We start from the raw sequence: 23,428 nt of genomic DNA, 5'->3' as shown, positions 1-23,428 counted from the left end.
CATTGGTTGCTGGGCCGTGAGACTCGCTTGCACCACCGACTCGCTTGCACTACTGATTCGTTGCACTACTGATTCGCTGCACTACTGATTCGCTGCACTACTGATTCGTTGCACTACTGATTCGCTGCACTATTGATTCGTTGCACTACTGATTCGCTGCACTACTGACTCGCTTGCACTACTGATTCACTTGCACTACTTATTCACTTGCACTACTTATTCACTTGCACTAGCTATCTGCATGCATTGCTTACCTGTTTAACTGCATATTTGCTTTAAACTGCGTAACCTACTGAATTAAATTACATAATTCAGTTCCTTGTAGTCTCTCTTGTGCACCTACTAGTTTTTCGCGAAACTAACCCATTCTATGGGTACAGGTGATGATTAGGTACACCACAGGCGATGGCGCGATGGCAAGATGGCTCCAAGACGTTCTTCTTCCTGCTCTTAGCTCGTGTCCTGTTGTTTGGGGTTTTGTAACGGATTTTCCTTGGGATATCCGAATTTTGTACTATTTGGAGAACTTCTTAAATGAAAGTGGCTTTTTCAAGTGTTTGCAAGTAGCATGTGTTGTGCGTTTTGGTTCTTTTAGCTAATGCGCTCAAAGTTGTCAGCTTGCCTTTTTGAAATTAATAAAAGTATAGTCTTCCGCTGATTTCGTAAACCATCTCTGAGATGAAGAGATTCCTTTTTAGTCTCTTGTCTGTTTTTTTTTCGAAAGGTTTGCAAGCTTGAAATTTTGGGGTGTTACAAATAAACTTTTGTAAGAGCGACTTTGGCCCAAAACATTTTTGGAACATTTCTTGATATAAGAAGTATTCTAGTGGTTTCAACAATATGTCTATGCTTTCTTTTAGCTAGACTATTTTGTTGAAGAGTGTATGGGCAAGATTTTTTATGTATAATCCTATTTAGGTCAAGAAATTTTTTGAATTCTTTTGATACAAATTCTCTCCCGGAATTGGATCTAAAAATTTGAATGTTGGTTTTGAATTGAGTCTTTACATAAAAATAATTTTTTTTAAAGCATTCAAATACTTCTAATTTTTGCTTAAGAAAAAAGATTCAAGCATGTCTACTATAGTCATCTATAAACACAACATAGTATGATACCCCACCTTTGGATATAATAGGAGCCGGTCCCCACACATCTGAATGTATTAACTCAAAAGGATTTTTTGGTATAAAATGTCTTTGTTCAAAAGGCAAAGCTTTCATTTTGCCAAGAATGCAATCTTCACATACCAAATTCTTTTCTTTATAACTATTAAGAAATATAAACAAATGTAATTTAGTCAGAGTAGGATGTCTTAGTCTTTTGTGCCAATTTTTTATATCTTTCTTTTCCACAAAATTACAAAAAGATTGTTTTGATAACTCAAGACTGTCCATTACATAGAGATCTCCTCTTCTATGGCCTTGCCCAATCGGTTTTCCGGACTAGAAATCTTGTATTGAACAATTATTAGAAGAAAATAAAACTTTGCAACCATAATCCGTAATTTGTGAAACTGATAAACGGTTTAAATTTAGTTTTGGCACAACTCTAATATTTGGTATGTGAAAGTTTGGTTGTTTTTGAAAGGTTCTAAAACTTTTGATATTTAAAGATGTTCCATCGGCGGTTGAAACATAAGAATTATTTGGGTTAGAATGACATTCAAATAATATTGACTCATTTGGAGTCATATTAAACGATGCACCGAAATCTAAGATCCAAGAAGTTTTACCAGGGTCACCACTTGTAGATACGGCCGCCCCCGAGAAGGAAGAAGCTTGACCTTTGAACATTAGTTGTAGCGCCTCCATTAATTGAGCTAAAGACAATGAGCCAATGCATTTGAAGTCGTCTACATCATTTCTTTCCATCGACGCAACTCTCTTATCATCACAGTGATCTTTTTTTCTTTTGGGACAAAAATGCTTGATGTGTCCCGGTTCATAGCAATGATAGCATATGATTTTGCAACCTTTTTTGTACTCATGATCTCCTCTTTTATCGTTTCTTTCATAATTATTGGGATTTTTCCCATTCTCGTTCTTCTCAAAGTGAGGAGGCTTGTAACTCCTAGTGTGATTACCGGGCTTGGACATAGCAAGAACGGTTTCTTCATCTTTTGAAGCAGATAGTTCTTTTAATCTATTCTCTTTCATAGTCAATTCTTCAAGAGTTTCGACTATGGATGACACACCTCCTCTATGAATGAGAGCCGATTTTGTTTTCTCAAATTCGGGCCTAACCCATTCACAAATTGGTAGAAATGCTCTCTTTTAATTTGGATTTCACGGAGTTCTACATCTTGAGGACAATGCCATTTTGGCTCAAGAAGAGACAATTCATCTCATAGGAGAGAGAGAGACCATTGTAATATTATCTAATATTCATCTCTCCTTGAGTCATGGTTCTTACTTTATATTGGACATTGCATATGTGGGCAATATCTTTAAGACTATACATGTCCTTAAGATATTTCCAAGCATCGCTAGCAAAATCAAATTTTGCTAAGCTAGAGCATTTATGAATATCTACACTATTGATGAGCCATCCAATAATTTTGGAATGACCCATCCTCCATTCTTTTCATTTTTTCTCATAATCGGAAACGACTTTACCCATTTTCTCACCTTGAAGAGCAACCTACTTCCCATTCTCAATTTTCATAAGAATGAGCTTGGGCTCTTTTTCGGTACCATCCACCAAACCTCATAACCCCTTTTTTCATATCTTGTGTTTTACTATGGATGCCCACTTCACATAATTGGTATCGTTTAGGCGTACGGGAATGAAGATTATAAGTTCTCTCTCATTCTCCATTACTTTACAATGCGAAGAGAAAAGGTAGAGAAAAAGATAGCGAGAAGAAGAGAGAAAGATAGAGATACAAGACTTGTTTGAGAAATGATACGTTTCTCGATGCAACAATCCTTGATTTGTTGTATCCGCTAATCCCACAATCTTTCTTTTAGAAAAATGCCTTTGGATGATCACAAAAGCTCTAATACCATGAATTGAAGTGGATTGAATCCGATACACATGCAAGAACACACTTTCAATCAAGTAGAATACTCATTGAATCAACAAAATCACCCACACAAGGGTCATAACAAATTGTTATTGCATAAAAGACACTCAAAAGAGTAGTAGAGAATACATGGCCCATTGGGGCTATTTATAATACAACGGGGGAATAAGGGGCTGAACATGTGACTGTTGGGGCTGCACCCAACGGTCACATTTGTGACCGTTGGGGCAGCTCCAACAGTCATATGAGCTGATCCTTTTGCATAAAAGACAAAACAAAAAACACAAAAAAAAGTGCTCTTTTTGCATAAAAGACAAAAGGAAAAAAACAAAAAAAGTAAAAGTACAAAAGACAAAATAAAATGTCAGCCCATTAGGGACTGCCGCCTATTTGGTGAAAAGACTGAAATACCCATCGGTTTACATAGCTATATATATATATTATATATATGTATGTATTAAAAAATACTTATTTTATTCATGAACAAGTGGACATAAAATGCATAGGATATAAGGGACTAGAGGTCCCTTGTTTATACAAAAAAACAAGGGAGGAGTCCCATTATAGCCGTTGGGAGCTCTCCAACGGCTATAATGGAAAATGACAATTATACCCCTTACAATAAGTAAAAAGACTAAAAACCTAAAAAATGTACATTCTAAAAAGAAATATATATTTATATATATATATATATATATATATATATATAACATAACATATATATATATATAATGTGCGTATATATACAAGTATATACATACACATATTTTAACATGTGCGTTAATGAAACAACAATTCTAAATTGCTGTAATTTGTTTCATCAAATAATGAAAGTAAATTGAAATTAAAATGTAATGTAATTGATGACAAATTTTAAAAGAAAAAGAATTCCTTGATCTGCATTGATAGGTGTGTTTATCATTGCTTATTTACTAAAAACATGGTTTGGATGGAATTGGTTTAATGAAAAGACTTGAATTACTTATCAAGTTATAGTGCAATATGAGCCATTGATCTTTTATCTCTCTAGAGCACATTTAGACATGAAAAATACCTAAGCTACACATGTTTTTTACTGAGTAAACTGTGATACACACATGAAACTATTATTTTTACGAGTGACCTAACTTTGTGGGGGTAGGGTGATCCCTCACATATTTGCACCCTTTAACAGTTCAAGGAAAACAAATGTAGATGATGATTCAAATGTGATTACACAGACAGGGTTTTAGGTTTGAATCCTAGTAAAGGCTATCCCCCAATCATGGCTATTAAAATAAGCTAATAATAAATGAATATGGAAATGGTACCTCCATTTTAGAGGAAATGTGGTCTATACTATTTTGTGAAGGCCATCTTTTGTTCCCCTCATGGTTGGCTTTCTCGGAACTTGGTATCGGATTGCCTGTTTGCAATTTGGTGACCCGGACAAGTCAAGTTTTTTTTTTAATTTATTAAAAAAATATAACAAAATCATATATTATGATTTTATACCAAAAAAAATCATATAACCTAAGCTCCTAAATCAATCATAAAGGATAGAAAAAACAAGTTTTGCTAAATATGATTCATACTTAACTAATTTTAACATCTAAAATGCAATATCACATATTTATTGCATATGCATTCATAATAAAAAGATGCTAATGATTCAAAAGGTAAGAAAAACATACACAAAAAATCTAATAACTAAACAAATTTATGGAATTGATCGAACGACCCTAATACTCCATTAAATATCCAAAAGTTAAAGTTCCTATAAAGTATGAGGGCCAAATTAATCATAATATAAAAAACTCAAAATTATAAAAAAGAAAAGAACAGTTAATCACAAAAACAAAAGCACCCCAAGAAAGATAATGCTAAAAAAAAGTTAAAATCACTATAAGTGGAAAATGATTAAGTACTAATAGTAATCAGCAGAATAACAGAACTCTCTTTTTTCTTCTGTAATCTATGATTAAGAGAAAAAGACTATGATGTTTATAAGAACTCAAGACCCACTTCATCACAGAAAACAGGACAAACTAAACTAAACCGCTGATGTCGGCTAAACTGAGCTATGTGTACTTTTTCACTGACCCACAAAAGATTTCAGCAAGAGACCCATTTTAATACACAAAAACTCGGCACCCACCTCACAAAACCACTCCAAATCAAGCAATACTCAGAAAAGGATATGAAGAGAAAAGAATGCTCACTTGATGGTAGCCCCACCCTTGAAGTCTTAACGCGTAACGTTCTGCTTCACCCATTGCTTTGCCGCATTGTAGTCTCCGGTGACTATGGCGAGCATATTGTTCGGAATCGCCACCATCACCTCGAGCCTTGTCGCCAGAATCTCGATCGCCAATATCGGAGGAGAGACCGGATGGGATGAAGGGGGCAAGGGGTTCTGATTTGCGAGAGCGAAATCGAAAGAGGGCTTAGGGAGTTAGGGTTTCAAAAATGAAAAATGATTCAAAAGACAAAACATTGACAAAAAAGTCTATTTTATTTCATTTCGTAGTGACTCGGCCAATACGTATCGGTATAGCGACTCAGAGATTTCTGATGTTTCAACCCACTAATCGGCCAAGTCTCAATTATGCAAAACAATCGCAACTCGGCCGAGTCACCTAAGTTTTGATGTTGAATAGGGCGAGTTTCGGTGTATGCCGAGTCAGCCGGTTTTTTGACTCGGGTGTGTTTCGATCCTAAGTTGACTCGGCCAAGTTCTGAGTTGACTCTCTGAGAAATCCAACCATGGTTTCCCTTACAAGTTTATCACCAAGCAAAGTTTAGAAAGCTGGGCAGAAATTGCTATTTGAATGGAGCTATGTCACATGGATATGAATGCATGAGTAGGACATGATGAGGATTCAGTTGGTACGATTTGATAATTTTCAATAATTAGGACATGGAGACACAGATGTACACATACATAGATGTATGTATGTATGTATGTGTGTGTATGTATGAAACAACAATTCTAAATTGCTATAATTAGGTACATCAAACAATAATAGTAAATTGAAATTAAAATGTAATGTAATTGATGATAAATTTTAAAAGAAAAAGAATTCAAGTGAATATGAAATAAGTAAATACGATCATAAAAGAAAATAGATAAAGTTAATGACACAATGTTGACTGTGTGAAACTGGTTTGATTGTGCCCATGAAGTGTCGTGTCGTGTGCATGAAGTGTCCGAGTGTCGTATCATGTGTTGATACGGGATACACATGCTAAGTGAAGTGTCTGTGTGACATAAAAGTGGAGTGGCTTAGATGAATTTGAACTTGGAAAATTTCTTCGGTGCACTCTAAATAACTAAACCCCATGGTTGATCCCATTTTATCTACTAGTAGCCATAAATGCACAGTCCAAATTGCAGGAATGGTACCCTTATATGTTAAAATTAAATACCTAACAATTTAAGATATTAATATTGTTTGACTCTATTAAAGCTGGTATAAATATATCTTTTTCCCTTTTATAAGTTTGGGTTTGTTTCCTTTTCCTCACTTTTTCATTTTTAGGTAATTCACTTTTGGTATTTTGTAGCCTAAGTTTGTTTGCATTGTTTCTGTTGAAGACAGTTCAGTTTTATGCACACGGTTGCAACATGTGAAGCATACTTGCCCCGATAATCTATTTGTTAGATGTATAATGTGTGCTCTTAAGAATGTCAGTGCCATCTATCAATTTTCCATTTCACTGGATTAAGAATGTCAGTGCCATCTATCAATTTTCCATTCAGTATTCGCGTGCTGTTACCTATTGTCTCTTTTAAGTTGGTAGTACTCCTTCGAGTTTCCTGCATCTTACATTGGAATGGGAAGATAAGTTTGCTACTTGTTATTTTTCCATAGAAATGAAAGTTCTCTTCAAGTACTTTCTAAATGAAGAATGCCTTTGCTGTCAGTTGGGCGGAGTATGTAAGGAAAGAAATTCCTCTTCAAGTTGTCCCAAGCACTTCACTTCTGAAGCTTGATTCTCCTTTGACATCATTCATTGACATGCAAACTATGTTGTTTGAGGAAGAAGAGGCAGCTTATAATCAAGCAATTTCACAGTGCAAATGGTGATGTCCATACTTGAATTTTGTTCAGCTCTTCATTATCTTTCTTTCCCTTTTCTTTTTTCCTTGTCTGATTTTGACTTGAAGCACATGAGTGCTGGCACACCTGAAGAAAATCTGACCTTTAGGGTGTGCTTGAAAGGAAGCAAAAAAATCTGTGGAGACTTTTCTTTTACTTCCTTGAGTGGGCCCTGCACATGCATATCAAATGCTGTACTTTTTATCCGTCTTTTTTGGCAATTTTGGGGGAACAAATCCCCAACTGGATAAAAATTTCATCAGTATCAAATGCGCCTAAATGTTTGTCATGGTTGTTCATGCATGTTTTGCATCTTTGTGTTCCTCCATTTTAATTGCAGCTTTCTTCCTATCTAGGGGTGGGAAAATTCATCCCCTTGCCTTCATTCACCATACTTCAACCTACCATGCCTCATTGTGCAAATTGATGGAGTACTGGTTAGTTACTGCCTTTAGTTGCATGACATGGTTCTTGAGTGTTTCCTCAAGGTTCTGACTGCATTTGAACTGTTTGCAGTTTGAGCCCTGCTATTATTTCATTACAACAGCAGCTAAGAGGAAACAAAACTCGGGTAATTTGCAGTTTGAACCTTGTTATTGATTTGTTATAGTGAGGGGAAACTGATGTTCACTGTGAAACAGTTATCATTGCTCAAGGAGGAAGCTGAGGCATTGGAGATTGAAGCTCTTAATCGTGGTGTTAGTTTCAATCCTTCTGGACATTTCACAAGCTATGGTATTCGGGGGAGTTCAGCAGTGCAGGAGAGGAGTGCTTCACCAGGCCCAGCTGCCAGTGTTAGGAGTCCTGTTGGCATGAGTGCTAGTCGAAGCAGAAAGGCCTAATCTCAGTACCTCCTTATATGTCCATGCAGTTTGCCCGCTTGCTCTTTTGTAAAGTGTGTTGCTTCTATATATATTTTTCTTTTTTTAAGTTTGTAAGGTAACAAATGATTATAATTTTGAAATGCATCGGATTATGTGAACAAATTAGTTACCATGTTTACTTGTTTGCCCTGGTGTCATTAATTTTTGGTCTGTTGATTATTTGGAGTCCTTGCACATGGTCTTAATCATTTGGAGTCCTTGCACGTGGTTATTTTCAAGGTTTGCAACTTGTAATCTATTACTTGTGAAGAATTTTACCATTGATAATGGCGCTTAGGCTTCTAAAGTAATTCTTGTGGTTAAGGGTGTAACTGGGTTGGGCACACCCAACCCAAACCGATTGATGCCAATCCGATCTTTGATAGTCTTAGGTATGCAAATGGGTTGAATATGGTTCGATATCCTTTTGGAGTCCGGCATATTATTTTCAGATTTGGATCATCAAGATCCAAATGTACATTGGAATTGGACTTGATCTGTTAAATCATGTTACTTTCAGATATAGGTGGATTCATATCAATATTTTAGGTTGGATGTAATTCCAGTAGGAATCAAAATCTGATTCAATTTCCTATCTTTCTACATGTAAATAACTTTTATATTTTATTGCGGGATGTAAATAGCTTTCAACTGTGCTTGGTTTGACCTTGATCTTCCTCAGTAAATCATCCAGAACCTGTTGATGCTCGGGAGATGCATGTGCTAACTCAAGGATGAAAATGTTTGAGAGAGCAGTAATCGGCTTTTGAGCCAAATTGGTATTTTCATTGGATGCCTCATCTTTCTTCAGAGTAGATTTGATGAAGCGCTTAGGAAACCCAGGAATCCATTTGGCAACTTCTGTTGCTGCCTTTGCCGGTTCACTAGTTGAGTTCATTTTGCTGAGAATTGATATGATATCCATTTTCTGGATGGAGGACTGAGTTTGATGCAACACTAGGACTTGGTGCTGATCCTGGATGTTCTGGTTGGAGCATGGTCGAATACGACATTAGGGATAAAACGACTGCTCCAAAATGACTGCGGCTGAGTGATTTGGGAAAGGCTTTGACAGGATATCTGGTTGCTCCTCCTCTTCATGCTTTATCAGCAAGTTTTTGTCGATATAATCTTGGATAATATTTTTGAGGACAAAACAATTTTCTGTATCATGTCCCACTATTTGATGGAATTTGCAGAATCTTTCTTTCATCTTTTCCATGATGACAGGTGAATCACCAACCTTTGGGAGTTTGATCATACCCTTTGCAAGCATATATTCGCGGACATTCTCGCGGGATTGATCCAGAGGAGTAAATTCTCTTTCATAACTCTAGCCCTCATGTTTTGGTTTTCCTTGCGGTCTTGCTTCTGGTTGTGAAACTGACTGGGAAGGCTGCTGTTTGACAAATTTTCCCTTTTGAGTCACAGAGTTATTTCTTTCAGCCTTAGGACCTCCCGAGTGTTTACTGCGGTTCTTCTTACCACCATTGTTGTTGGTACTACCGTTGCCACTGGGGATGTCTGTGAAGAAGGTGAAATGTGCTTTCTTCTTCGAGTCAGGGTTATTTCTGACAAGAGTGATACCCTCATAAATGCCATTCTCCATTCCCATCTCGAGCCATTCGGCTCGCTCAATCAGTTTTATGAAAGATTTTGAGGGAGAGGTGGATATGAGACTCCTCAAGGGTTGGGAGAAATTATTGAGAATTATCTAAAGCACATGCTCTTCTGAAATGGGGGTCTTCATCTTATTACAGGTGCTTCTCCACCTTCAGATGAATTATCCAGCTTTTTCACTTTCTTTCTGCCTTAAATTATAGAGATGATTGAGAGTAAGCAATGCTTCAGTATTGAACAGGAAGCACTCAATAAACATATTGACCACTTTATCGAACTCTCGTAGTTTGATAGGATTGATATGCTCAGCATACCATCATGCCGTTGTACCCTCTAGACTGCGCAGAAAACAAATGAATAGGGCTTTGTTGTCTCTTTTGAAACGACTGCATTCTGCGTAGAATGTGGCTAGATGAGCCTTAGGATTGCCAGTTCCATCAAACTTGATAAATTTTCGGGAAAGATTTTCCAGATTATCATCTCCTTCGAGGCCGTCATAGAAGTCCTTGCCGGAATAGGTTTTCTTGCCTACCCTTAGCTTGCATATCTTTGACCACGCGGGTCGCTTTCCTCAATTGCTCGCGAAACAGATCTTCTACTGGGATCCCATACTTGGGCCTGTTCATTGACTCTGGCTCTTCTGCTATTTTCATAGACTGTCGCAGAGAGTTTTGGATGAACACGGGTTGCTCTTCTTCAGATTCTTATTTCGCTGACTCTGTATCCTCAGAAGTGCTTTTATGTTGAATTTTCTTCCTACTGATCCTGACCTGCTTTTTCATAGACTTTTTCTTGAGTTTGTTTTTGGAAGAGGTTTTCTTTAAACTGACTTCGGCTTGTTTTGATACCATTTTTGCCATCATTTTCTGAAATAGGCTGTATATGACGGGATCCACATCATCTTTTTCTTGACTCTGTTCCATGGACGACCTGGGAGAGTTCATTTCTTCTATCTCACTGTCACTTGGCTGTGGCAAAATGATTTTCTTCATGCTCCTTATCTGAACCATGTTAAAATGCCAATGTTTTCTACAGAATAAAGAGAATGGTCAGAACACGGAAGAAGTTTTCATGATGAATTTTGAGTAAAGGAGGAATTGAGGATTTTGGTTGACAATTCAGAGAGATTATCCCATTACTAAGGATTGGGTCATCACAAAACTTGTAACAATTGCGTTATCATTTTCATGATAACTGAAAAATGTGCTTTGTTACCTAGGCGAGGTCATCAGCCATGATAAAAGGTATTGGAGAAAAACCAAGAGAAGTACTTGACATTTGGAGAAAATGTCCCATTACCAGGGATAAGGTCGTCACAAGAACTGTGACCATTGCATTATTTATTAATGAGTGAAACAATAAAATTTGGCCTGAAACTTTTTGGGAGAACCGCAAAGTAAACTTTATTGATAATAAATCAAAGACAAAGAGAGGGTGGGCAGATAGTTTGCCACCACTCTTGATATTTAGAAGATACATTGGGTCCTGGAAATATGGAAAGAGGAATGAAAGAATCCCAAGTGTATTTGGCCGCATGGTATGCCTCCGACCACTGATCTGACTGTAGATCAAATTCTGGTATGATACCCGTCGAGAAATGGGTGTTGACATGAACCTGCCACTGCGAAAACTACCTGAGACATCTTTCTGGCTGGTAGTCTACGCAAAAGAATGAACCAAGTAATCTGTAGCGCTTGCCACATGCATAAGTGCAGCGAGAAACTGTTTCATGTCAGTTGAAGTAATCCCAAACGATCTCCTCCTGATGCAGACTCTTGATCAAGGCTCGATACTGAAGAGCGGACTATGGCTTCTTGCTGTTGAATCTGAATGAACTGTTCTTCGATGACACATGTCGCAGAAACCATGATTGAAGGGCATAGATGCATCCTTCTACCAGGATGGTCTCTTTGAAAGCAAAGCGAGTTAATCCCTGGTAGAGGAAAGCTAAGGCGGCCATGAAAACTGAAAGACGACGAGTCTGCTTACTTCCCCATCTTCGAAGGAATTGGACAACTCTGATATCCGTGTAATTCTGACCCTCTTGAAAGAAAGCTAGTCCCACGATGCATAGGACCATAGCATGTTGGATCCTTTCCTTGGCTGCTCGGGATAAGGTATTGACTTTCTCGTATGCCCCATACTTGCGATAGAGTCCAAATAGATCTATGAACTGATTTCCATCAATTTCAGTGAGAGGTCAAGATCTGCTCCCTATTGCTTTGGCTAAGGCATCTCAAACATCTACCCCTTTGATGTTGATTAGAAATTGCTGCTCGACGGGATCATCTGGCTGACCAGCTGACTCTGGTAATCCCATGATGTCATTGAATTCATCCATCAATAGAGTCACCTCTTCTCATGGAAACCAAAAGGTGCAGGTACGCGGATTCCACCATTCTGCTATAGCTTGAATCAGATTTTCATTGATGGTCTGCTTGCCTACTGCCGATGCCATCTCCAATCCACAGTCATCCAAGTGATCCGGGAACATACGCGAGAAGGTGGCAAACCAAGAATAATACCACCGAGGGAAGAAGGGAAGAGTCTGAATGTCTCGATGATCTGGGAATCCTTCCCTTATCTGATAGGAGACATGATCCTTGGGAAAGATAACATCAAGTGAACTGGATGCCATTGGAAGAATACTGGGGCAAAAGAAGTGTGAAGAGGATTAGATAAAAATGCATGACTTTGATGAGAAATAGAAGATAGAATTCTGAGATTCTAGAAAGAAGAGGAGATATACACTTGGAATTTTTGAAAGATCAAGGGAATTTTTAGAAAAAGGATTTTCCAGGGTTTTTGGAAAGAGAAGGATGAAGAAAGAAGAAAATATACACCTGGGTTTCGAAAATAGAGAGAAAATTTTAAAGAAGATACTCAGGGTTTCTGGAAAATATAAGGAAATATAAGAAATAAGCAAGCATCACAAAAGTTGTACAAACAAGGATGCACAAACAACACTTCCTAAAAGTTGACCCTAAATGCAATATTTGAAAAGGCTTGTAGGACCTTAATCCTAACTCTAGGGTTTCAATCATCTGATTCCAATCGAGATACGCTGATATACTCAAGCCGAAGATTGAAGTACGTGGCATAGAAATTTCTCTAGTTCTAAAGCAAGGTTTTCCCAACATCCTTGAGCGCCTACCGATATACTTCGGACTATGGCCCTTAGTACATGGTAGGGGGGTGTTAACCTAAATAAGTGGTCCAGTTGTGAGGCTCTTTCCGAACTATGGTTCAGTGAGACAACCTAGCAACGTGAAGACCAGAACAATATAGGTAGGGATGTTTTTGAAAATATACTCCAAATGCAAGAAATCAAATGACTCTAATGCAAATTCTAAAGAGATAGAATTTTGAAAATCAGAAGAAGCATACACTTGCATACATTTTTTGCATTCAATCCCTAGATTGAGGAATGTTGTATTTCAGAACTAAGTCTAAGTGAGCATGCATAAATCTCCTCAATATGGTCCTACCAAACCATACTTAAATCCTATATGCATTATGTCAGCTGAGACATAGTCTAGGCTCCTAAGGTTGGCATGAAAATGAAGCTGATTGTAAGAGCCACAATTTTTCAGTATCTTTCTGAAGAAATTCATGAGGCATTTCCAAGTAAAAATAACATCTGAACCTGAAATACGAATCAAATCGATTTGTACGAACCAGTTATGCTTAGGATATTCGTATCTTCTTGAGTATATGCTCAAACCATCAGGGAATCATAACTTTCTCTCTGAATAAAATCAAGAGATTTATACGAGCCAACTTTCTTAGCTACGTCAATACGAAGAGAATGACGCACTTAGAATTTTTTGAAAAAAAATCATCGAAAACTTAAAATTTTTGCGGGACCCACATAAATGTTGGTGGGATCTACAAAAATAGTCCTCAAAAAATATCTTGTAGGACCCACAAAATATCCCATGGAAATATCTTGTGGGCCCCACCTCAAAAGGAACCTCTTGAAAATAAAAAGAAGCCAAGGGCATTGGGGTAAAATGGTTTACTTGGGGGCCAAGTAAACTTTTCTATAAATAAAGGTGCCCCCCCTTTAGAAAAATTGTCCCCCTCCCTTTTCTAGTCTTCTCTCTCTCTCTCCTCTCTCTCCTAAACCTCCCCTACCTAGCCCACTTGGTCTGAACCTGCCTGACCTGGTCCTAGCTCACCTGACCTGGTCCAAACCCAGTTGACTTGAATTAAACCTAGTTGGGTTTGAAGTCAAAGTCAAGGTCCTTTTTGGTCCTAGATTCTGGTTTGATTTTCTGAAACCAGATTCAACCTGCTTGGGCTAAGTCTGAACCTAGATTCTGGTTTGATTTTCTGAAACCAGATTCAGCCTACTTGGGCTAAGTCTGAACCTAGTTGACTTGGACTGAACCCAGTTTGGTTCAAACCACTTGGGTTGAGCAACTTGACCTGCTCTACCTCTTTCTCAACTAGGTCGACTTCATTTGACCTAGTTTGACCATTCGAAAGGAGGATCAAAGCCTTCGAAGCAAACAGAGCATCTCAGAGCTGTCTCTTTCGTGATTTGAAGTTCGCTTCGTTGATCTCTCTCTCTTAAGTATTTGCTTATTTGTATATAGCATATAATTTCTAAAGTAGTATCTGATCCTAGTTCTTGGTTGAGCCCTTTAGGACACTTCGGTGTTCACCCGCTCTCCTCGTAACTGTCATCAAATATATATGTTGAATACGTAGTATATGCGTTCTTAAAAATGATATCTTGCTCTAGTTTTTGATGAGCCATTCAAGACACTTCGGTGTTCATTCGCTCGCCTTATAACTATTGTTGGATATCAAACTTGATGTATATCATCTAGAAATGGCCGTCACATCTTATATCACCCAGGCTCGTGTAATTTACCATTTGCCGTCGCGTCGTATGATGCCAAGGCTCCCTACTTTCTGCAATTTTCGATTATGTACTTCCAATTATGCATTTAAATTACGTCGTCGCATTGAATGACGCCAAGACTTCTGCTTTCTGCAAATATATATGTAGAATATTTCATTCGGTTACACACCCTGAACAATAAGTATATGCATTTCCTTTATGCCGCCGCCATATAAAGCACATGCTTCTGCTTATACTACATAGGCGCGTAAGTGAGTGTTCAAGTGGAGATAAACTCTAAATTGCTGATATGATTCATTTGCCGCTCCTCAATCAAGATTTTGCTTGACGAATGAAGCCCCTATTGGAAAGACTTCACTTTTGCGCAAAATTGTTTTTTTGTAAAGACCAAGTCATTTGCGTATGGCCTGACTATGACCCAAGGTTTCAATCAACCTTGATAGATGCGGGGTAAGCACGACGGTATGCATCCATCTCCGAGTTAAGCGTAGTGATTTCCTCGCCAAAGAGGGGAGATGCCGCTGAAATGGTTAAAAGAAACACACGCTTTCTCTATTAAAGAGAGGAAGTGTTGCTGGAATTTTTGAAGAAGCTAGAAATAGCTCAAGAAAGAACGTAGCAGGTTACTCCATCATATAGAGGAGTTGCTACCCAGTTCGTTGAACACTTTCTATAACGTAGAAAGGATCGCCGCACTCCTGCTGTTGGAGCAGAGGAGGTGCTGACGAAATGGTTGGCATAAGAGCTGCCAAAACTGGTTAAATGGCACACCAATGCCCGTTGTTGGAACGATGCCAGAATGACTCATCTTCCTGATACCTGTAAGGGCACCTTACTCGTAAGGGCTGCTGCGTCAGAGTAGTGGCTGCGCCTTGATTAGGTTATAAGCTCGTTGCATAAAAATACGTCGAGCGGCCGATCCATTGAAATAGAGTCATATGCATGCTCATTGAGAACTGTTATACAACCAGACTCGTAAGGGCCTGTAAACACCCCAAATTTTTATTCACCTTTCTGATATCTCTACCAACCAGCCGAAGGGCAAAATGGTTATTTTCTGAGATTGAACCTTGCAGAAAGTCTAAAATTTCATTTTTGAGCCTCAAAATTTCTATATTTAGGTTCAGAAACATCTTCAAACTGCAAAATTTTAAAATCCTACTTCAGAAGGGCATTTCAAGAAACATGTCTTTGCATGGCATTGTATAAGCATTTCATATCACTGCACTGCACAGCATGTCATTTCGAGATCCAGAACTCTCGATTTCAAAATCTTCAATCCAGATTCGAATTTCAACTCTTTTTAAAATCAATTTCAAAACCCTAGGTCTTCAAAATTATCAATTCTTCCCATTTTACCCCCAGGACTTTGAATTTCAAAATATTTTATCAGGAAAACAATCTGGATAATTTTCAATAAATTTCATCTCAGATTTTGCCCTTTTGTCAAACAATTTCAACTATCATTCTTTTACAAAATCGCCTTACAGGGGCCAACTCTTTTCAAAAATTTCTGTTTTGCCAATTAGTCCAGATTTTATGAAAATTTCAAAAAGAGGTTTTTGTTGTCTTGTCCTTATTTCAATAAAGAAGCAATGTGGGACCCACACTGAGGTGGTGTCACATAGGCTTTTCTTTTGAAAAAACCTGAACTTTGAAAAACCCAAAAATATAGGAGCCTTGTCCCCTGGATTGATGCCACTTGTCTTTTCTCTCTCCTCCCATTTACCTGCCATGTGTCAGCATAGGGTTCACCTAGAGGTGGCGCCACATGTCACCTTCTCTCTTCTGTCATCATTTGACACGTGTCAGTGTGGGGCCACCTTAAGAAGCCGCCACATGTCATTAGACATCCTCTTCATTTCATGCCACGCGTCAGTGCCCACCATCTTTACCCTGTGCCATGTGTCATTCCAAAGTCACCATGAGATGCCAAGTGTCATATGTTGTCCTGTTCAGAAAAAGTAAAGGTTTGTCTCCCCTGAGGTGGCGCCAGTGGAAGTGTGTCTCCTGCAAAGGACACGTGTCACTCTCTCCTTTCCTCAGAAAAAGCAGACTAACACATGTCATTCTCTACTCTTCTCAGAAAAAGCAAGTGACACGTGTCATTCTCTGCTCTTCTCAGAAAAAGCAAATGCCACATGTCATTTCCTGCTCTCTTCAGAAAAAGCTAGAATTCAAACATTCAAATGCTTCCAGAGGTGGCGCAAATCCTGAACTTCACCTTTTTTATTTTGTCTGAGATGGCGCCACATGTACTTGGCCCTCCTTCTCTTCCCTCTGCCATGTGTCAATCTCTGCTTCTTTCAGAAAAAGCAGGATGACACATGTCTCCCCCTACTTTTCTCAGAAAAGTAGGTGACACATGTCATTTCTAGCCTCCTTCAGAAAAAGTAGAAGACACGTGTCGCTCTCTGCCTCCTTCAGAAAAAGCAACAATTCAAATATTCAAACTCCAGGCTGAGGTGACGCAAATCCTGAAGTCTCCTCCCTAAATTCATTTTTTGAGATGGTGCCACGTGTCCCTTTCCCTCCTTTTCCTCCCTCTTGCCACATGTCACTGCAGGATCTCCCAGAGAAGGCGCCACATGTCCACCCTCCATTCCTCCAGAGCCAACCTCATTTGAATTTCAAATTTCTTCTTTGAGGTGGCGCCATCTGAAGAACCTCCTCCAGCAAGCTGACACTTGTCAGGTATGGAACCATCCTGGACTGCCACATGTCCAGATCTCCTTTCATCAGAAAAAGTAGAACTCAAACTCCTCTAAGGTGGCACCTTCTAAGCCCACTGCTCTGTTCTTCTGACACGTGTCAAGAGCCACTCTGATGTGGCGCCACATGGCATGCTCCTACTGCTTCTAGATTCAAATCTCAAACACCTTTTGAGGTGGCGTCATTCCAGAGCCCCACTTGGCTTCAATTTTCATTTTTTATTTTATTCAAAATAAAAATAGCCCCATGAGGTGGCGCCACATGAGGGCTCCCTGCAAAAGGCAAATTTCTAATTTCAAACCCAAGCAACACCCTCTGAGGTGGCGTCATTTGGGAGCCTCCTGCAGAGAAAATCAAGCAAGCTTTTTGAAAAATTCCAAATTCCTCTGCTGAGGTGTCTCACTCACAAAATTCTCATTTTTTTATTCTAAAAAAATCCAAGTGGCATGCCCTGAGATGGCGCCACATGGAGGGCTCAGATTAAGCCTCTTTGAATTTCAAATTTTTCCAAAAATTTCTATAAATACAAGGCCCACGCCCAGCCTAGGGGAGCTCCTTTTGGATTTAGCATTTTCACTCTGAGTGCCCTACTACACAATTTTGATGTTCTGAATTCACGCCCCCCTTGGGCTCAATTGAGAGGGTGCATCGAAGTACCAAGCTTGCTCGCATCAATTCCAACTCGATCTAGGCGCGTGGATCGATTTTTGTGAACCTTCAGAAGCCCGGGTCGAAGGACGAAAGAAGCCGTTGGTAGCCGTTCATTTTAGGAGTTCCAAAGCTGCAAAAGAACACAAGGTGCACCTCTATTCTAATTGGTTTTATCAAAATAATGCCTTTGTCTTGATTTGTACTTTCGTTTTGAAGAAAGAGCTCATCCGAATGATGGATCGAGCTATTCTCATAAAGCAACATATATTAAAAGTAAAATTATGCTTTCTTGATGATTTTAACATTCATGCATTAATTAGATTTAATTCATATTTCATTTTGTTGATTTAGTATATTTTAGGAATTAATTAGATTTTTTTTAGCCTTTGTTTCAATTCTGCTTCATTTCTGTAATTTCCTGTTTTTGTCAGTCAGTCCACTCATCATTTCATGCATTTATTTTTCTTTAAAAATGCCACAAAAATCACAGTACACGTCACTAGGTGTCCCTAGAAATCTTCCAAAAATTTGGAATGATTTGAATTTATTTACTGCAGTAAATGTTCGAAATGGTAGGTCGGGTTTTGTTACCCGGGATACATTTTGAAAATTTACTTTCGATTTGTAAAATCGAGATCTCTTTCATATGAGGTCCAATTTTCGATCCGAAAAAATTCATGAACTTGTAATGATGTCTAGTATTTAATATGATTTTCTCAGTTTTTTATGAATTTGTTTGATGTCTGAAAAAAAATCCGAGAGTTCGGGACACGTGTCAGAGCCGGATTTGGGTCTCTAAGATTTTGGATCGACTTAAGGCGATGGGTTCTTTTTGGGTATTGCTCAAAATCCAAATCTGTAAAAAGTGAATGTCATGTTCGGGATGTCCTTTGTTTGCATCTGAAAGCTTATGATTTGTAGAACAGTTTTGGTATCAGTTTCGGATTTTTCTTGTCAGTCTTCTGTTTTGTCACATTTGTCTGTTCTGTCGATTTAGGCAAGTAATGTCGCATTTTTATCTCTGTTCCTGTTGATCAAATACCGAAATCATAAAAATGAAAGTTGTTTCTGTGTGTGTCTTTAGTTCCTCTGTTAAATATCAGAAATTTCTATGGTAGAATATTATTTTTTATGCAATTTTACATTGGATCGAGTTGATTTTGCCTCCGTCAGAACCAAATTCTCGTTACCGAACTCACCGTAGTTCAAATTTCGGGGCTGTAAAAACAAAATTTATTATTTTCATGTCATTTAGCAGTCTGCAAAATCTCATATGTTTCTATGGTGGAATTCTTGTATTACTGCATTAAGTGTTGCATTTGGTTCGGGTCCGTAGGCGAAATTCGCCCTTTTTAGGATTTTATTGAACTTTTAGTATCTAAACCATGTCATTTCGTGAGTTTTAGAATTCTAGGCTGTTTATCAAGATAGAGAGATGCTTCATACCGAATTTGGTGTGATTTGGAATTCATTTGAGGCTCGGTTTAGCCATATCATCAAAACAGGGCCTCGCGGGACCCTGATCCAAGCGAAAATCAAGCGAAATTCGTTATTTTGGATGAGTTGCAAAACGGCAAATTCTGATTTTACAGTCCTAAGGTGTTTAGCAACATGTCATCATGCATCATTTGTTTCAATTCGAATTTTAAAATCTCAATTTTTACCAAAATTTTCTTAAAAAACCCTGATTTTAAAGGTATAACTTTAATATTAGGGGTATTTTGGTCATTTTGACCACAATTTCGAATTTCAAACTATTTTCTACTGAATTTCTTACATTTACATCATTTCAAATATCAAGAAAGCATGGAAATAGGGTTTATATCCAATTAAGTCCAATAATTTCAGAATATTATTGGAAAATATTGGAAAAACCCACATATTTGAGCTAACCACATTTCAAGTTTCGCAGAGACATTCAAAGGAAGGAGTTGAAGTCTGAAATTTCTTTTTATTTCATTTATTTAGTGATGTAATAATGTAAATTTTGGAATAAGAGATTTAATTTTCTGCTTAGACTAGGATGCATATCATATAGTTTAAATTCCTACAATATCCTGTTTATGTGATTCATGCATTTTATTTCAAAAGCACTATGGATGTACACGAATGGCACGTGCACCAACTCTTAGGGAGTTGATGAACTCGGTGGAATCCATATTTACGGCCCTAGTCGGAATATGAACGAGACCCAGATCCATCATCTCTCTACCAGTCACATTGAGCCTACACTCTTAGGCTATCTTAAAATGCACATCATATTTCAAATATTTTCAAAGTATTGTGCATTAAATCAATTAAACTCTGAACATATTAATGGCCACAGTCAGGATATGTGAAGGATTTATTTTGACTTAATACACATTTTTCCAACAAATTTCCCAGAAAATCTTTTCAAAGTGCATTCATTTGCATCATGAAATCATTGGTTTTCTCATGATTTTCTCAAGAAAATTTCATTCTCAAGAAACTCTAAGAATTTTTCAAAATCGGTTTTCCCAAGTCAAGTTTTTCCACAGTTTTCCATGGAAAAGGTTATTTTCTCAAGATTTTCAAAAGAAGTCTCTCACCTTTCTCAAGAATCAAAAATCGATTTCCAAGTGTTTCAAGGCTAAGATTCTCAGGATTTCAGTTTCCCGAGTTTCAATTCTCCTTGTCCAAAGATTTTTCCAATGAATCTCAACCATTTTCCAAAGAAAGCTTTTCAAAACTTGAAGCTTTTTTTGACAAGCATTTTCCCTTCCAATGTTTACCCTTTTCTCAAGAATTCTTTCCATTTTCTCAGGATTTTCATACATTCATGATTTTCCCACACCTTTATAAACTTTTCCGAGATTTCCAATCTTTTTCATCTGGGTTTCCTGAGAGATTGATTTCCATCCTTTTCCCTGAGAAATATCTTTCAACTCCAAATATTTTCCAAGCATACATCATGTTTTTCCTACTTCCATTTTCCAAAAATCTCATAGCACATGCCTGAATTCTCTGTGCATTTAGGATAGAACACAATTTCGATAATTTCACTAAGTCAAGCACAATTTTGATCCTTGGTTCGATTACCCCTGTTAAAGGCGGCAGGAACGGTCGAACCTCGTACCGACAGGTCGAGCCCCATCCCATGGATTTTCCTGCAATTTTCAAAATCCGGTCAAGTTTGAATCGCGAAAGCATTTTCCCCTCTCTTCCACAAGGAAGGGAAGACGGGAAAAATTTTGCGACGATGACAGGGCCGCAGAGCCAGAGTGTATTGTTTCCACCCGGAAGAGGTGAGATGCTCATGATGGCAGCAGTATCGAGAGCAGAGTTAAGCATGCATATGAATAAAACTTAAGGTCACATATACTCCGCAGTTGATGATCGTGTTAGGGGTATCCCCCTCGGTTGATGACCGTGATTGGAGCATACTGAATGGGGTCGGGTACATATCTCCATAGTGCTGAGGCACGGTCTGCCTAAAATGGCATGCAATATCTGACCAAGTAATCATAAGACTGACAGACCCCTTCAGAAATTATGCTCACTGTGGAATGACAGTGATGGTACAACCTTGAGTGACACGTATTGACTTTGGATCTGATAAAGTCCACGATGACCTCAGTCACTCATAGGTTTTGAGGTCGTGGTAATCTTTAAGATCTAAGGATTGAACCCAACTACTGCAAGTAGAGGATGCATCCGAATTGGGCCTAGTAGGGTTCTCTCAATTGAAATACACCACTCTTCTATGGATAGGGTCAACAGGCCTTTGGGGTATCTAAAATATATGAAATAATCAACCTCCAGAACATCGAGTTGATGCCCAGACAATGCTTCACCTGCGTACCAAGGGTAGAAGAGGTTAAATATCGAAACAATGCATTAGCTCTAGGTTCATCGATACTTGAATGTATGAGTGGATGAACGTTGTTGAGTCAAGTCCGGCATAACCTTTATGAAGGTATCATGATGGGTATACGATTGGATCGACTAGGCAAAGACCCATGTTGTATCCGTACGACTAAGCAAAGCTCGAGGACCTGTCCTTAGATGCATGAGATACGGATGTGTCAAGTATAAAACTTGAGCACGACATTTAGCCTGGAAGAGGCTAGCGCTAAGTCATGAAGACTTGAGTGAGAGATTTAAATTACAGCTCTGAAGAGGCTTGCACTAAGTCATGAAGACTTGAGCGGATGTTCACTCATAGCCCTGAAGAGGTTCTTGCAATATACGCTAAGTCATGGAGACTTGAGCGTCCTTATTGTGAACTGCGACCCTGAGTGGTCAACACATTTACTTGAGTTGAATGGATGTCTGATTGCTTGCTTACCAGACCATCAGTGGTTCTGACCCCATTTTATGGAGATTTTAGGTGTTGGATCTGCGTTGTGATATGCGGAGTAAGGCGACATCGAGTTTCAAGGTTTCTTTAGAAATAGTTGTACTGCTTCCTTTTATTGAACCTACATTGCTTTTCCAAGCAGTGATATTGTAATAAACATGTGGTTTTCCATAAAATTGAACATTTTGGTGGTCAATGGGTTGCTTGGCCACATACCTGTAATATGCCCAGAGTTTTCTAAAACTGACGACTCATTATTGTCTGATTCCGCTGCTAAAAGCTTTTCTAAGTTCCGCTACAAAGAAAAAAAAAGAAATTCATGAAAATTTTAACTTACCTTTATTTTGGAAATCTGGTGTGTTACACTGACATTTGTAGAATAATGACTTAGACAATTTTAAGCAAAGCAAAGGCATAAATCCGACCAGACGAAGACGAGTCCCATCTCGGTTGCCAACTTCTGTGATCGTTGCAAACTTTTTTCTTTTTTCTTTTTCTCTATTTTCTCTCTTTTTCTGCCCCTTTTTCTTTTTTGAAGGGGAAAAAGAAAGAAAGAAAAGAAACTCTTTTGCAAGGTCTCACTTGACCTTTATTTGAAAAAGATTTTGAAAATTTAACTCGCCTTCATTTTTGAAATATTTGTAGGAAAATGATGGAGAGACGGGATTCGCTCATCGGTACGAGGTTCAACCGTTCCTGGCGCCTTTACCAGAGGTAATTGAACCTAGGATCGAATCAATGCCTTTTGCTTTGCCTAAATTTGTCTAAACTTATTTTGAAATCCTAAAATGTACATTGAATCATGCTTGTGTAATGAAAATGTAAGGATGTATGCTTTTGAGAAGATACTTTAGAAATTTTGGGACTTTTCCAAGTGAATTTGAAATATGTTTTGAAAACTTCTTTGAAGAAATGATTCAAAAAGTTGAACTTGATTTGGAAAACTAGAATTCGAATCCAAACTTGAAGTTGAAGTGAATTTGAGATTTGAAAAAGGAGATTTGAAATTCTGAGGTTGAAATAATCAAAGATTTGAAATAGATTAGAATTTGAATTTGAAGAAGGAAGATTTGAAGAAAATGAAATTTGGAACTTGAAGTGAAATGAAATTTGAAAATGAGAGTTGAGTTTAGAATTGATACTGGAATTGAGATTTGAACTTTGGAATGAAATTGGAATTTAGAGATAGAATTCAAAATCAGAATGTAATTTCAAAGTTTGAATTGAACTTTAAAATTAGAATATTGAATTGATTTTGAAATTGAATTTTAACCTTGAAC

The 23,428-nt window shown here is 38.0% G+C and overlaps 1 protein-coding gene across 2 annotated transcripts in view; it reads left to right on the top strand.

Annotated features, from left to right (window-relative positions):
- Positions 1 to 8,117, top strand: part of LOC149829922 (uncharacterized) — a 67,044-nt gene extending 58,927 nt beyond the window's left edge. Inside the window, exons 7-10 of one of the 2 annotated variants that reach the window (XM_090016166.1) lie at positions 6,934 to 7,092; positions 7,465 to 7,545; positions 7,625 to 7,679; positions 7,750 to 8,117. In XM_090016166.1, the coding sequence (XP_089872292.1) occupies positions 6,934 to 7,092; positions 7,465 to 7,545; positions 7,625 to 7,679; positions 7,750 to 7,950 (496 nt within the window). In that variant the 3' untranslated portion in view covers positions 7,951 to 8,117. The remainder of the gene's footprint in view (positions 1 to 6,933; positions 7,093 to 7,464; positions 7,546 to 7,624; positions 7,680 to 7,749) is intronic. The other variant, XM_090016165.1, reaches the window with a different exon arrangement.
- The last annotated feature ends 15,311 nt before the right edge of the window (positions 8,118 to 23,428 follow it).

The sequence above is a fragment of the Nuphar pumila genome, chromosome 8 (assembly GCF_984573655.1).
Source record: "Nuphar pumila chromosome 8, dmNupPumi1.hap1.1, whole genome shotgun sequence".
NCBI classification, from domain to species: Eukaryota; Viridiplantae; Streptophyta; class Magnoliopsida; order Nymphaeales; family Nymphaeaceae; genus Nuphar; species Nuphar pumila.
The sequence above is the reverse complement of the archived record's forward strand: the minus strand, read 5'-3'. Positions and strand labels throughout refer to the sequence as shown.